We start from the raw sequence: 12719 nt of genomic DNA, 5'->3' as shown, positions 1-12719 counted from the left end.
ATTGTGGACATTAGGGGAGAAATTACTCCCCACCTATTTTGGTTGATCCTTTGCAGTAATGCAGCAGTCTAACTGCTGTTGAAAAAATTAATTCTTTTTGTTTAACGGAAGTGAAACTGGACCAACAGTGCTTCTAAGGTAACATGATGACCTAATATGTATGCTCCATCCAAGAAGGAACATTGCACCAGTGCTGAGTCACATTAAACCCTTAGGAAATATGCTTTGACTCCAATTTTGCAAACAACTGAAGATGTACCTAACATCTCTGATTATTCAACAGGCATTTCTGTCCTTCTACATAACTGATCTGCAATCTGTAGACTGGAGGACTGGTTTGTCACAACTTACTGTGGCTTCTGAACTTCTAGACCAGTTATCAGGTGGACCAAGTAGTGTGGGTGTCCTGAGGAAGCTTTGTAGAAGGATTTGTGTGGTTGCAGGGATTTAAAGACAGTAACCACCATATAGTTCTGGAATTTTGGTCTCTTTTGTGTATGCCTGAGAAGTGATGGTGTCTGGTTCAGTGCTGTGCTTGTCAAAGACAGCAGTTGTTCCTTGAGGGTCACTTTCCAAACTGTGGCCTATCAGCACTTCTCTCTCACATTGTTTTTGTTCAGTGCTTCTTACTCAAACTAGTTTTGAAGGGAACAGATGAAAAGTTGCTATTTTAGATTAATGTATTTAATCATTTTTTCATGAAAAATTCCCATAATGTGGTACTGTATAACTTCACAGGGAGTCTGAATTTTTCAGGTCCTGGTGAAGGTTACTGCCAAACAAGAAAGTTTGAAGTTCAGAGACGTTTATGCAATATGAGGAACTTGACACACATGTCTGCCAGAAAATTTTGGTTTCCCAGAAACCGTTCAGATCAGAAGAAGTGAAATTCCTCTGACTTTTGAAATGTATTGATGAATAATATTCTGAACTACATTAGAATGGAACTTAGTCCACTGCCTTGGTTTATGTAATTCATAGCACTTTCCCTTAAACACACCTAATGTTTATTTTAGCTTGCTTAGATGCAATGTATGATCTCACTGTAAGTGCAGGACTTGGCTTTGAAAATACTCCCTACGACAACTGTTCTTTATTTGGAAACTAGAGACAACTTCTCTCTTTATTTCTTTTAGCCATTATTTTAATAGGCTTGGTAGTAGTACCAAATATATGAGAATTTTTTCTTTCATTTCAATGGTTCCAGTGTCACAAAGTTCTTTTGCTTTGCCCTGACATTGCGAACCCAGTTCTTTTATGCGCATCTACTGTCAACAGTTGCGGTAGGAATCACTCATTTCTTAAGTGGTCTTAATCTAATTTGTTGTTGTTCCTGACTTTTGTGCTCTTTTTACAAAGCATTTATGAATACTGACTCACTCATAAGAATGTGAGGAGTGCTTTAATTTACTTGTGATTTGATAAACAGTATTTTACAAAGGGAGGGGGAAGGGAAGGTCAGCTAAGATGCTTCTGGTAGTTAGAAAACACCTACTAGTAACTTAGGTGCTGTGTGGAGCTATAATTATCCGAAATATAAGGTCAAATCCTTATGTAGTTTTTCTTTATGTGAAGGAGGCATAAGCAGGTAGGCTGAAGGATAGGCATGGCGAAACCTTATCAGCTAGTAGGAATACACCCTATATCTACTGTCAGTGTCATGTGTTCCATGGCTGAGTCTCCTCACACCTGTGCTGCTGTTCTCAGGCCATCCTGGAGAAGTGAGCAGATTGGCACAGGTTAGCTCAGCATTCCCACACACAGCTGTCAGCAGGATTAGCATTTTGGGATGCCTGAGCTCTCTGCCATCTGAAAGCATCTAGGTGAGAGATTCAGGAGTAGTAGAAGTTAGTAGGGAAGACAGACAGAATAGAACAGGCTCATAGGTTTAACTGCAAAGTACAGATTAACTTATGGATGAGGTAAAGGGAGTATGAGTAGTAAGTAAAAAAGGCAGCAGCAAAGCATCTAAGCATGCTGACAGGTGTGAGCGGTAGAACCTGTGTTATAGGTTTTTTTTAAAGGATATTTTTACTATAGAGGTATGAGACAGGCCTCCTTGATCAGTTGGTAGCATTGCCGTGTGAGAATAGCAGGCTGCCCAAGGCAGTGAGGGACGCCAGTCAGGCTTCAGGCTCAAGCAACTATATCTTAAAAACAATGCTGTGTTATGTAGTTCTATTCACTTGGGAGTTTCCATGCTAAGCTGCTTTCTTGAAACGCAGGTGTGATTGAATCTGACAATTTTGCCTCACCCAGTTCCTCATCCCACTCATTTCTGGTATTCTCTGGCCACCCTTGGAGCCCAAGGATTTGAGTAATAGAAATATAGCAAGACTGTGAATAAGACGTTTTCAGGGTTTGCAGACTTTTGGAATACAAACTCCCCTATGTTTGCAGGGAGCACCTGGAGTTGGTAGTCTGTCTCTCTGTTTAAAATCTCAAACAGCATAAAGCTGCTTATTTGGGTTTTTCAGGCAGATTGGATTCCACTTGAATCTCATTAATTGCCTATTTAATTGTAGTTTATGTCAACTGAAAATAAAAGCTGATGATGTGTGGTCAGGCAGAGCCGATACAAGAGTGAAGCTATGGGGAAATAATAGGGTTTTTTTCTTATTGGCTTTGTGTATAAATGAAAGGATTACGGCATTAATAAAGTCTGATTTAGGAAGTAGGAATTCAGTGTCCCTGTGGTGGGGAGTGCTAAGGGTGCTGAGGAAGGCTTAGATATGGAAATAGCTGTTCTATGTAAATATAAGATCCCTTGAGAATCTTGGCATTTGTCCTGTGACATAAGCTCTAGTTTAGCTGTCAGGTAGGATAACACCTCATTAGACTTCAATTAGGGTGTTGTGAGGCATATCTCCTGATCTTATTCATCAGAGCATAATAAAAGCAAAAGACCTTTTCGTGCCCTTCCTAAAAGAAGATTAAATCAGTTTGAGAACCTCTGTTAGCAAAACTTTTGTCGTAGTAAGAAAAAAGCCTGTTCATAATAAAGACAGTGTCACATGATGGCTGTGGTATGCTGTAAAATTGCAGAAATTAAACATTATGGCGGAAAGCTTCTGTAAATGGGGTCATTCAGGCCAGACACAAAATTAGTGGGCAACATGGTTTGGCTTTCCTCTTTAATCCTAAGAGCATCTATAGTTTTTCTGAGGCTTCAGGTTTCTACGGGGAGGAGTATGTATATAGTTGTCATGTCATTTTAAAGTATTATCATTCTTCACACCCTATTATTATTAACAGCTCTTTTTCTCTAAATTTTCTGAGTTGTCATTTTGTTGGAAAATTATGGAAAGGTAAGCCAGGGGCAGACTCTAATGGCATATTGTTTAGCCTTCAGACTATGGGTCCATAACATACATTTCTGAAGCAGTGGCACATGCTGTGAAGAGACAATGCGCTGTGGCGGCGGTGCTGCTTTTATAAAATAAAACCAATGCTTTTTGTACTTGGAGAGAACCCTTTGTTGTGAAAATTCTGCCTGTGGACTCTCACAGAAGAGGAAAGTAAGAGGCAAGATAGGACCCATCTTCCTCTTGCAATATTGAGCACATATTATCTGCAAAGCACCAAGTGCTGTCATGCAAGATGTTTTTCTCCTGGCTTGCCAATCAAATTAATTTGCATTAGTCATCTGAGTCTGAGTCCTGAACATGGAATGCATTTTTTCTTAAATGAGACATTCTCTTCAGAACGGAAGCTAGAGTTACAAATTTTATGAGTGGTGAAATATCCATGGCAGTATTTCAATTTTCCGCTCTTCGTTGCTGAAATTCCAGTACTGGAGCTCAGAGTACAGCTCACATGTATAATACTGTCAAGTCAGTAGACAAAGATTTTTTCAGGATCTCAGTAGAAATACATGTTACAATTTTGTTTTTTAATATATGCTGTATTGTCAACATGTTGCAGTGGCATTTGACATTACTGTGAATCCTGTAAAACACACTTCTAGCTTTAGTTATTTATTTGTTTGTTTGTTTGTTTATTTATTTATTTATTTTTCCCCCCACAGTTCAGATGGAGAAAATGGAACTGATGAAAAAAGAAAGGCTGGAAAATCACCCACTGTGTGGCTGCAGACCTCTACCAGTGAAATGGAGTATTTTGATGACCGGAAAAAAGTTGATGTTGCTAGGTAATGTCAGAAATACTACCAGTTTTCTTCTAGTAGAGATAATAGAATGGCTGCAAAGCACTTCAAAAGCTAGACTGAGTAGCAATATTTATCAGATATCCTAGCTGAGGGTTAGCTTGCACACTGTGCAAGTGAATTGGAATCAAGGCACCTTCCTTGGTTGCTCTGTTGCCCATTGCAAGCAGTCACAATAGAATTTAGACTTTGAGCTGGCTTAGTTTCCCTGTTCTAGGAAAAAATGTATTGGACTGTTTGGTGCCGCTGCTAGTTACATTCCTGTCACAATCAATTTGACAGGCAGTCAAACTGAGCTGCAGTTTTAGTCCTGGCTTGTTTCCAGAACTCTTTCATGCTGGAGTAGTGATTGTCCACGGTAAAACTATGACATAAGTTTTAATTTTGTACTCTGTGTTGTATATTGTATCAGATTTTTGTACTGTCCCCACAAAGACACTCATTCTTCTTTTGCTGGAGAACTGGAATGCATTTTAAGTGCTTATAAAAGAGGCTAAAATCCCACTTGGATGGCTTGAACATGACCTTTGCATCCCTTTCACTTTGTCAACTGAACAGTCAGTGCAAAAGTCAGTGGTCAGCCTGACACTGTTGTTTTGGTCAGAAGGCAAATATTTTAAAAAACATCACTTAATTTCATGAAGCATCTTTGAGGAAAAGGTATTTGAAGGAATACATTATCACTTTTTTTTTTTCAGAGGTTGCAGTCTTACTTCTCATACTGTAATTGACTACTTTTGGTGAAGGCTAAACATAACATTTTTGTCAGGCTTGCTGTTTGTTTCAGTTTCACCTGTACTCTACGTAAGCACACAAATACATGTACTCAGGTATTTTAGAGTTTTATGAGGGACCTCCTGAGATATGCAGCCAGGTCCTCTGCTGTCAAAGTCAGTGTCTAAGTCAGATTGCTATACAATCTCTTTCCAGTTATGTCTCCATAACACGCAGGGTTTCTCTTCCTGTCACTCTTACGGTATGTACTAGAAGCCCTGAACCTCTCAAGCTTAGGGAAGTAAAGAAGACTTGTTGTGCAGGATATGGTGCAGTAATGGAAACTTTTGTAGCACCTTTATTTCCCTACTGTATCTTCAGCACAACATGTTTTTCAGGTCATTCAGTATGAGTCCTGTGATATGGTTTTTTCTTCTGCTGTTCAGTTTACGTCTGAGGGCCTCTGAAAAAGAGCTACCTGATTTTTATAGTATGTTCCTATGCATTTGTTCTGTGCCACATAGCTTTCAGAGAAAATGGTCTCTTTCTGATTTATGAAACAGTTATCCCACCTCTCTGTTTTTCTGAACAGTCCATGCCATTAATTCCTCTTGTGTAGAACAGGCATCCTAGTCATCCACAGAGAATTTGATCTACACTTGTTCTTTTCTAGAGTTGTTTGTGGTTTTGTTTGGTTTTCCAGTGTAAAGGGCTGGAGCTGTACAAGTACACCTGCCTCTACAGCTGGCAGTCAGAATTCCATTTCATTTCCTGTAGGGTTGCTGGTTGCCTTAATGATTTCATTACACTACACTACACCATTCATAGCCATCCTCTGACTTGTGCACCTATTCTTCTCCTGTTGCATTTTTCAAATGAACTCACATCTTGTATTACAAGTTCATAGCTTTCTGTACACTGCCTTCCACCTCAGCTACTAAGTTTTATCTTGTTTTGTCTTTCATTAGTAAGGAATGTGCTTACTTAGTATTAGTATTTCACATGTTGCCCAGAAACGAATGTGAAGCTAAGCACTGTGATAATTCATTAAGCTGTAAAAATGTTTTGAACTTTTTCTACTTCGGTACCAACTAGTCAGTTACTTAGAATACCCCTTCTAAATTAAAAGAAGACCTTTAGCAGACTGCCATAGTCAGCAGATCAACATGGTTTAAGAAAAAGATATACTCTTCTTTATCTCTGCATAATTCTTGATGAATTGGGTATGTTATCTAAAGGATTAATACATTCCGTGGAAAAGCACATCCTATTGGTAACTTACCAAGACCAGTGTGAGGCCAGGCTTACATCAAATGCTTTAAATCTTCAGGACCAAGAGCAGCACAGATAGTCCGGTCCTGACAACCAAGAGTGACTCCAAGACTGAAAGGAAAAAACGTGCCTCAAATCAGGTAAGGCAGAGACTCCTTGTTTGCTTACATATAGTAAGAGTAAACACATAACTACCATGAGAGGGCTTTTGTTTAGCAGCACTATAGTTCATGGTTGTAAAAAGGACAGAGGTTACTTTTTCATCAGTGTGTTAAGAGTCTGGGTGAAGCACAATATGGAGTTAATAGGCACATAGAAAAATATGAGGATTTCTTGTAGAGCAAGTGGGCAAAATGGGAAGGTGTGGGGAGGACAGGAAGTGGAGCAGGTCACTTGACAGTTGTCAGACTGTCTAATAAAGTGTGTGTGTTTTGGGTGTGGGGCTTTTTGTTTTTCAGCTGAAGGCAAACGCACACTTTCATAAGCTGTTTCTAGATGTTCCTGTTGATGAGCCACTGAAACAAAGTAAGTATTAATCCCTGTGTTGTTGTTGGCTCTGGATCCTAAATAATGTTGTTACCCAACAAATGTGATGTACAAGAGGAACTACCTAAATTTTAAAAACCTTTAACTCCAGTTGCTTAGAGCTATTGGGCCTTGATCCACATGCTATGGGCACCTTATTGTTACCTTGGAAAACTTAAATCTCTTCATGTTTGGTATATTTGGAAATTGTAGCCCATTTTTCCATTCCTGGAGAGTAGCCTAATGCAATATTTTTTGGTACTGAATCTTCCTTACTAAAGGCACTACTTGAGACAGAATTGGTCAAGTGATTAGCTTGAGTTTTTGCTGTTGGTGATGTTTGAATATTTGAAAACACTAATAGGAAAAGGAATATTTAAATGTTTAAATATTTTACCGTTATCTGTGGTACTTATAAAAGGGAATTGTACATAGACATGTATAGCAAATGTTTCTTGAAAGGAATACAGGGAATGTGGTTCATGAGTGAGAAATGGTTTGCTCAATGTCTCTGAAGTAAAAACTTATTACTTTACATGTGTTGTACCTCTTTTGAACATCTAATTTAGACAACAGCCATAGAGCTAGGAGTTTTAAAGATAAAACCTCTTGTTAAACTCTTTACATTTATGTAATACAATTACCTAGAAGTTAATAAAAAGTTTATAGGAAGCTAGGTCATATTCTCTCAGAAAAGATTTTTTGACCTTTGGAGGCCAGTTGCATGTTACTATTAATTGTATTCATTTCAGTTGTTGTCCTTCAAATATTTTGAGTCTAAACTTAGGCCCATGACATCATCTGAGCTTGTCAGTATTAGTTAAACTTACTAAAAATTTCAAGATTTGCCAATGTTAATCAAAAGGTTAATTCAAAACCTAAACATATAGAGGCTTTGAAAAAAAAAAACAAAACCAGAAGCCTAATTGGCTTGGCTTGGCTTGTAATTACCTTAAAGACTATAGAATATCTGTTTGTTTCAGGCTTTACCTGTGCTCTGCAGAAAGAAATTCTGTACCAAGGAAAGTTATTCCTTTCTGAAAACTGGATTTGCTTCCATTCCAAGGTTTTTGGTAAAGACACTAAGGTTAGTAAAATCTTTATGTACAGAACAGTACAGTTTGTTGGTTACCAGAAGTTCAAATTATTGTACAAGTCTAGAATACTAATACTTCTAAGTTTTATCTAATACAGTCACTATTCATAAGTGATGTTCGAAATTCACTCTAAACTGAGCACTATTATCATTAGTAGAAATTGAATCTCTTGCTTAAGGACTTCATGTCTGAAAGAAACAGATGAAAGGATCTGACAGGCAACAGTGAGGGCATTGTCAAATCCATGTAGCATAACCTTCAAAAATGTTTCTCTTGGAGTAAGTACTTAAAAGAGGAGGAGGAGGAGGAGGAGGAGGAGGAGGAGCAGGAGGAAAGAAGGCTGAAAAGTATTAAGGACTCAAAGACTATAGTTAGGGAACTGGAGAGAAGGATCAAGCATATTAAGGCAGTTAAAGAGGAAGAAGTAAAACTGGCTTCTGCCTTGAGTAGCAAAGCTCTCTGAAGGATTCTTCTAGCAGTCCCATTTTACATAAACAGAGCATAGGATAAGAAAAAAGTTGACAAGGTTTTTACTTGTGGGCCTAGTATGCAGATCAGAAATGAGATGTGAGCTGCTGGGAATATCATAAATTAGTCTTTTTTGGTGATCCACCTAAAGCTTAGCACCCCTATGGTGAATGATACACATACAGAAAAATCACAGACTGCAAAAAGATTTGGATCTGTTGATTTGGAGCTTTTGAAGTGCACTTTGTTTACATAAACTCTGCTTTGTTTTTGACCTCTTTTGGGAAAACAGATGGATTTGCTTCAAGGATTTCTTTGGCTTCTTTCTTTCAGGTACATCCTTGAACAAGGTTCCTGGTTAGGTTCAGTGAATTGAATGCTGAAATCAGTTTAGGGGTTGAGATTATCTCATATCTCTGCGGTCAGCTGTTTTGATGGAGTACCATCTGTTTTTAAAGGGCTTTTTATGAAGTGTAATAGGTTTAAACAATGCTTAAAATGATTAACAGCACGTTGTCCATGGCGACTTTATGGGTTATTATATTTCACCACTTGGCCCAAGATGGTTGGTGATTTCTAGTTAATGGATTCTATTAGTCATAGACAGTGCATTAATGTGGATGGTGTATATGTTGGTGAAAGCTGTGTGACACAAAAGAAAAAAACAACTGGTTGAATACTGTCATTCAATATTAGTAACAGCAATCTTGGCAATTATTAATATTGAAGCTGCTGTACTAGCCATCTTCTCCAGTCACCATGAACAAATGTAACTACTTCAAACTGTGGAACAGCTTTCTAATGCCAACTAGGCTAAATGTATACAAGAATATGGTAGAACTTTACTGAGTAGAAAAATCTGGAAAAAAAGATGCAGAGTGATGATGACGTAGTACTAGGAAATTATCTTTGTCAAAATGGTTATAAATGCAGGAGTATATACATACACATAAGTGTATGCTGAAAAGTGAAAACATTTTACAAAATAGGGTAGAATAAACACTGTTTGTAAATGTGATTATAGCAATATTGCAAATTATTTGGTTCTGGGTCTTATTTTCAAAAAACATTGTGGGGAGCATTAAGAGTGAAGGGGATAGTGCTTATCATTTATTTACAGCTTTGTTCAGCTTTTAGGAATACCATCAAGAAAAAAGCTGGAAAATCAGGGCTACGGCAAAAAATTATGTAGTGGGAGGGGAAGGAGGAAATCAAGCTGAACAGGAAGAGGAACATTCTTAGCAGTCATTCTTAGCACTGACAAAGCTTCCAAAGCTTCTATTGCTTAGAACTTGTAAAACAATTTAAGCTTAAGGATAAAGTGTTTTATTGAGTGAAACAGCAGATCTACACATTCCAGTAAATTTTTGACGAGAATTCTACCTGCAGATATTTTTTTACTGAAAGCTTTCATGCAGTGAACAGCTATGCAATTCAGGAGTTTTGAGTATGCAGTAAAGACACTGTGTACATTCGAAAATAAAAGATTGCTCCTAGAGGATTGAATAGGCATTGAAAGACATCACTTTCTTTCCAGGTGGCACGAATTTGGCTATATATTTTGGCCTTGGGTCTTTCTTGGATTTAGACATTATTTTACCCTTTTAAATTTCTTTCTAAGTTGCCCGCAGGTAAACCTTTTATTCTGAAATAATTAATATTCCAGATAGAAGTAGTTGTGATCAAATAGTGATTCCACCCTTTCAATCTAATGCTGTGGGAACAGAGCAATAAGCAAGTGCTGAATCCCACTGAAGGATAGTTTAGTTTTGATTACACTCATGTTATTCATCAAAACTACACACAGTAGAATGCCACTAGCGTCTCTGGTTTAAAGTTCTTTGAGGTGAATTGTGAACTGAACCAACTAGAAAAATTGGAACCAACTAGAAAAAGCTGCTTTTTTGTAGCTTGTAGCAGGATTTCTGTTTAAACAGTATTTGGCAGACTTGCAACCAGACTGTTCTACACAAAGATTTTTTTTTTTTTTTTACCTGGAACAATTTTTCATTTAATGATTTCGTGTTACTGTTCTGAACAAAAGTTAACAAGAAACTACACAGAGTAAGTTCATTCTCCTCCAATGACATGTTTTAATTCAGATTGCTAACTGAACAGTTTATGGATACTTTCAAACTTGCTTCCAAATTTCTCAGGTAGTTGCAACAGCCTATGCCAAAGGTATTTTTAACAGGATCTGTTTCTTAATCATGTATATCCAGGATTATTATATTTGCCTAATTCGCTAAACCTCTAGGCTTTTCAACTGACTGTCTACAACCAGGGTTTTTTTTCCTTTGTAACATGGGGTTTACAGGAAGAGCCCATGCAGAGTATCTGAAGTGAAATACTCTGAAACTTAGCAGATGTTAAGCTAATGGGGTTGGATGTAAACACAAAGCAGGAAGGAAAATTGAGAACTTTTCAATGCAAATGTAGACTGCCTGGTTGGCACACACGGGAATCAGTTGAAGTCAGCAGGTATGTCAGTATTGAGTCTTTCAACATTGCTGAAGGACGAGCTGTTTACTCACCTGCTTGTTGCAGATCTGTAAGTGGTGAGAAGACTTTTATGTTCATGATTCCAAAAGCTTGTCTTGTTTGATGTGTTCTGAAATATTTGGTTTCTAAACAAAGAAGCATAACTGTAAGATTGGTTTGTTTTGCTGATCTACACTGCATTAAGAATGTCGTCTTGTGAGAGCCAGGAGGGATCAGGAAAGGAGGACACAAACAAAAGCCTGGATTAGCTTTTTATAAAAGCAGAAGTAAAAGTAGTTAGGTATGGTTTCAGATTATTACAATTTCTTATGTCACATGAAATAATGGTGATCAGAAATGTAGTGGAGACATCTTTAAAAGGTGAGTGTTGAAGGTCTGGCTTATCCCAGTAGGTGGGCTGGCCCCTCAGGAGAGAGCGTGATGCAGATTTGTACATGAGTATTGGGATTTGAACGCTACGTTGATCTTGTTTCAGATTAGTATACCTGTGCTGTCAGTGACACTTCTGAAGAAAACCAAAACTGCCCTTCTTGTGCCAAATGCTCTGATCATAGCAACAGTGACAGATAGGGTAAGTACTGGTAGAGGACAATGGTACTTCTGTGAGAAAATAAAAAACAGAATCTGTTTGCCACCTGCTCTCTGTAGTCTTTCATTCAGTTTTCCAAAATTTCACAGCACCAGGGGCACTGAAAAAGCTGGGTCACGAGGTGCATGCACAGAGGGTTACCTGCTTTGTTGGCATCTCTGTCAGTGTTCTTCCATTTGCTTGTATCTCTTACCTGACCAGTCATACCTTAGACACACAAAAACCTATTGCTTACAGTGATACTCAGGAATAGTAATTGCATCAATCAGTAGGAAATGTGATTATCCTATGAGCAGCTTCAGAAACAACCCATTTTCATTGCATGAGTATTTTGTGGGTGCAGGAGACTGTACATAAGAGCAAGTTTGAGGTTTTGTTTGTTTGGGTTTTTTTTCAAGGGGTCGGTAAAACATAGCATGAAAAGTATTTTTAAAAGAAAGAGCAGATCTGGATTATGCTCTTGTTCCTGCATCAGAACACAGTAACTTTTGTGCCTATTCTGTGTTTGTGTGATTAACCTCAAGTTGTAGGCTTAGAAGGACTGCAGGTTTTTCCTGCCATACTAAAGTTCTTGAAAATAGTTACTTGATCAGCAAAACCACCTGTCAGTTTTATTTAGATAAAAGGAAGCTTGTGCTGTATGTCTTTTTGTCAAACAGTTGTGGAACTTTTGTTTTCTAGTACATGTTTGTCTCACTACTCTCCAGAGATACCACCTACAAGCTATTAAAATCTATCTGTAGACATCTTGAGGTAAGTACTAGTGGCAGTGAAGATGGTATGTAGCTTTGTGTTCATTATTGCTGCTATCCTGCTGTGAAATGCTAGGTACTTTCTGCTTGTGTTCCTTGTTAACAGTGGTGATTTTTTTCAGGATGCGAGCATGGGCAACAGTCCAAATCCCTCTTCTGCAGAAAACAGCTTCAGGGCTGATCGCCCTAGAACTCTGCCCCTGGTAAATGTTTTAGAAGTTTGTTGTTTTGTTGCATGGCATCTTTCATTGCAAGTGCTATTTCTAATGCTTGAAGAAAGGAAACTGAAGGAAATCATGACATCTGTTTCTAAAATTTCCATGAGTTTTTAACACTAGAAAACAGTAGGAATAATTGGCATAATTATCTGGTGACATACAGTTTATATACGTGCATACGCTTTGGATTTATTCAAGGTCTGTATGTTCTTCAGGTCTCTGTCTAGCAGCCAGGTTTCACTGTACTGACGTAAAGTTGCTTTGTCCTCTGCCATGAGCAGTTTTGGAAGTGTTTCTAGTAGCAAACCTTCCTCTGTAAGCCAGTTCACTCATCTGAAAGAGCTGTGCAGCCACATGTGATGACCAGAGTCTAAGTCTATTAGTGCTTGTCCTGGATTCATAATTTGTCTGACTTAA

At 38.1% G+C, this 12719-nt stretch overlaps 1 protein-coding gene across 5 annotated transcripts in view; it reads left to right on the top strand.

Annotated features, from left to right (window-relative positions):
• GRAMD2B (GRAM domain containing 2B) overlaps positions 1 to 12719 on the top strand; it is a 49040-nt gene that overhangs the window by 27420 nt on the left and 8901 nt on the right. For all 5 annotated transcript variants that reach the window (XM_042053952.1, XM_042053951.1, XM_042053953.1 and 2 more), the window contains 7 exons: positions 4028 to 4150; positions 6210 to 6291; positions 6610 to 6676; positions 7660 to 7763; positions 11219 to 11314; positions 12014 to 12085; positions 12207 to 12287. In XM_042053952.1, the coding sequence (XP_041909886.1) occupies positions 4028 to 4150; positions 6210 to 6291; positions 6610 to 6676; positions 7660 to 7763; positions 11219 to 11314; positions 12014 to 12085; positions 12207 to 12287 (625 nt within the window). The remainder of the gene's footprint in view (positions 1 to 4027; positions 4151 to 6209; positions 6292 to 6609; positions 6677 to 7659; positions 7764 to 11218; positions 11315 to 12013; positions 12086 to 12206; positions 12288 to 12719) is intronic.

The sequence above is a fragment of the Corvus kubaryi genome, unplaced genomic scaffold, assembly GCF_017639235.1.
Source record: "Corvus kubaryi isolate FWS band 111438036 unplaced genomic scaffold, C.kubaryi_AGA036_p1.0 split1-37296, whole genome shotgun sequence".
In the NCBI taxonomy this organism is placed as follows: Eukaryota; Metazoa; Chordata; class Aves; order Passeriformes; family Corvidae; genus Corvus; species Corvus kubaryi.
The sequence above is the reverse complement of the archived record's forward strand: the minus strand, read 5'-3'. Positions and strand labels throughout refer to the sequence as shown.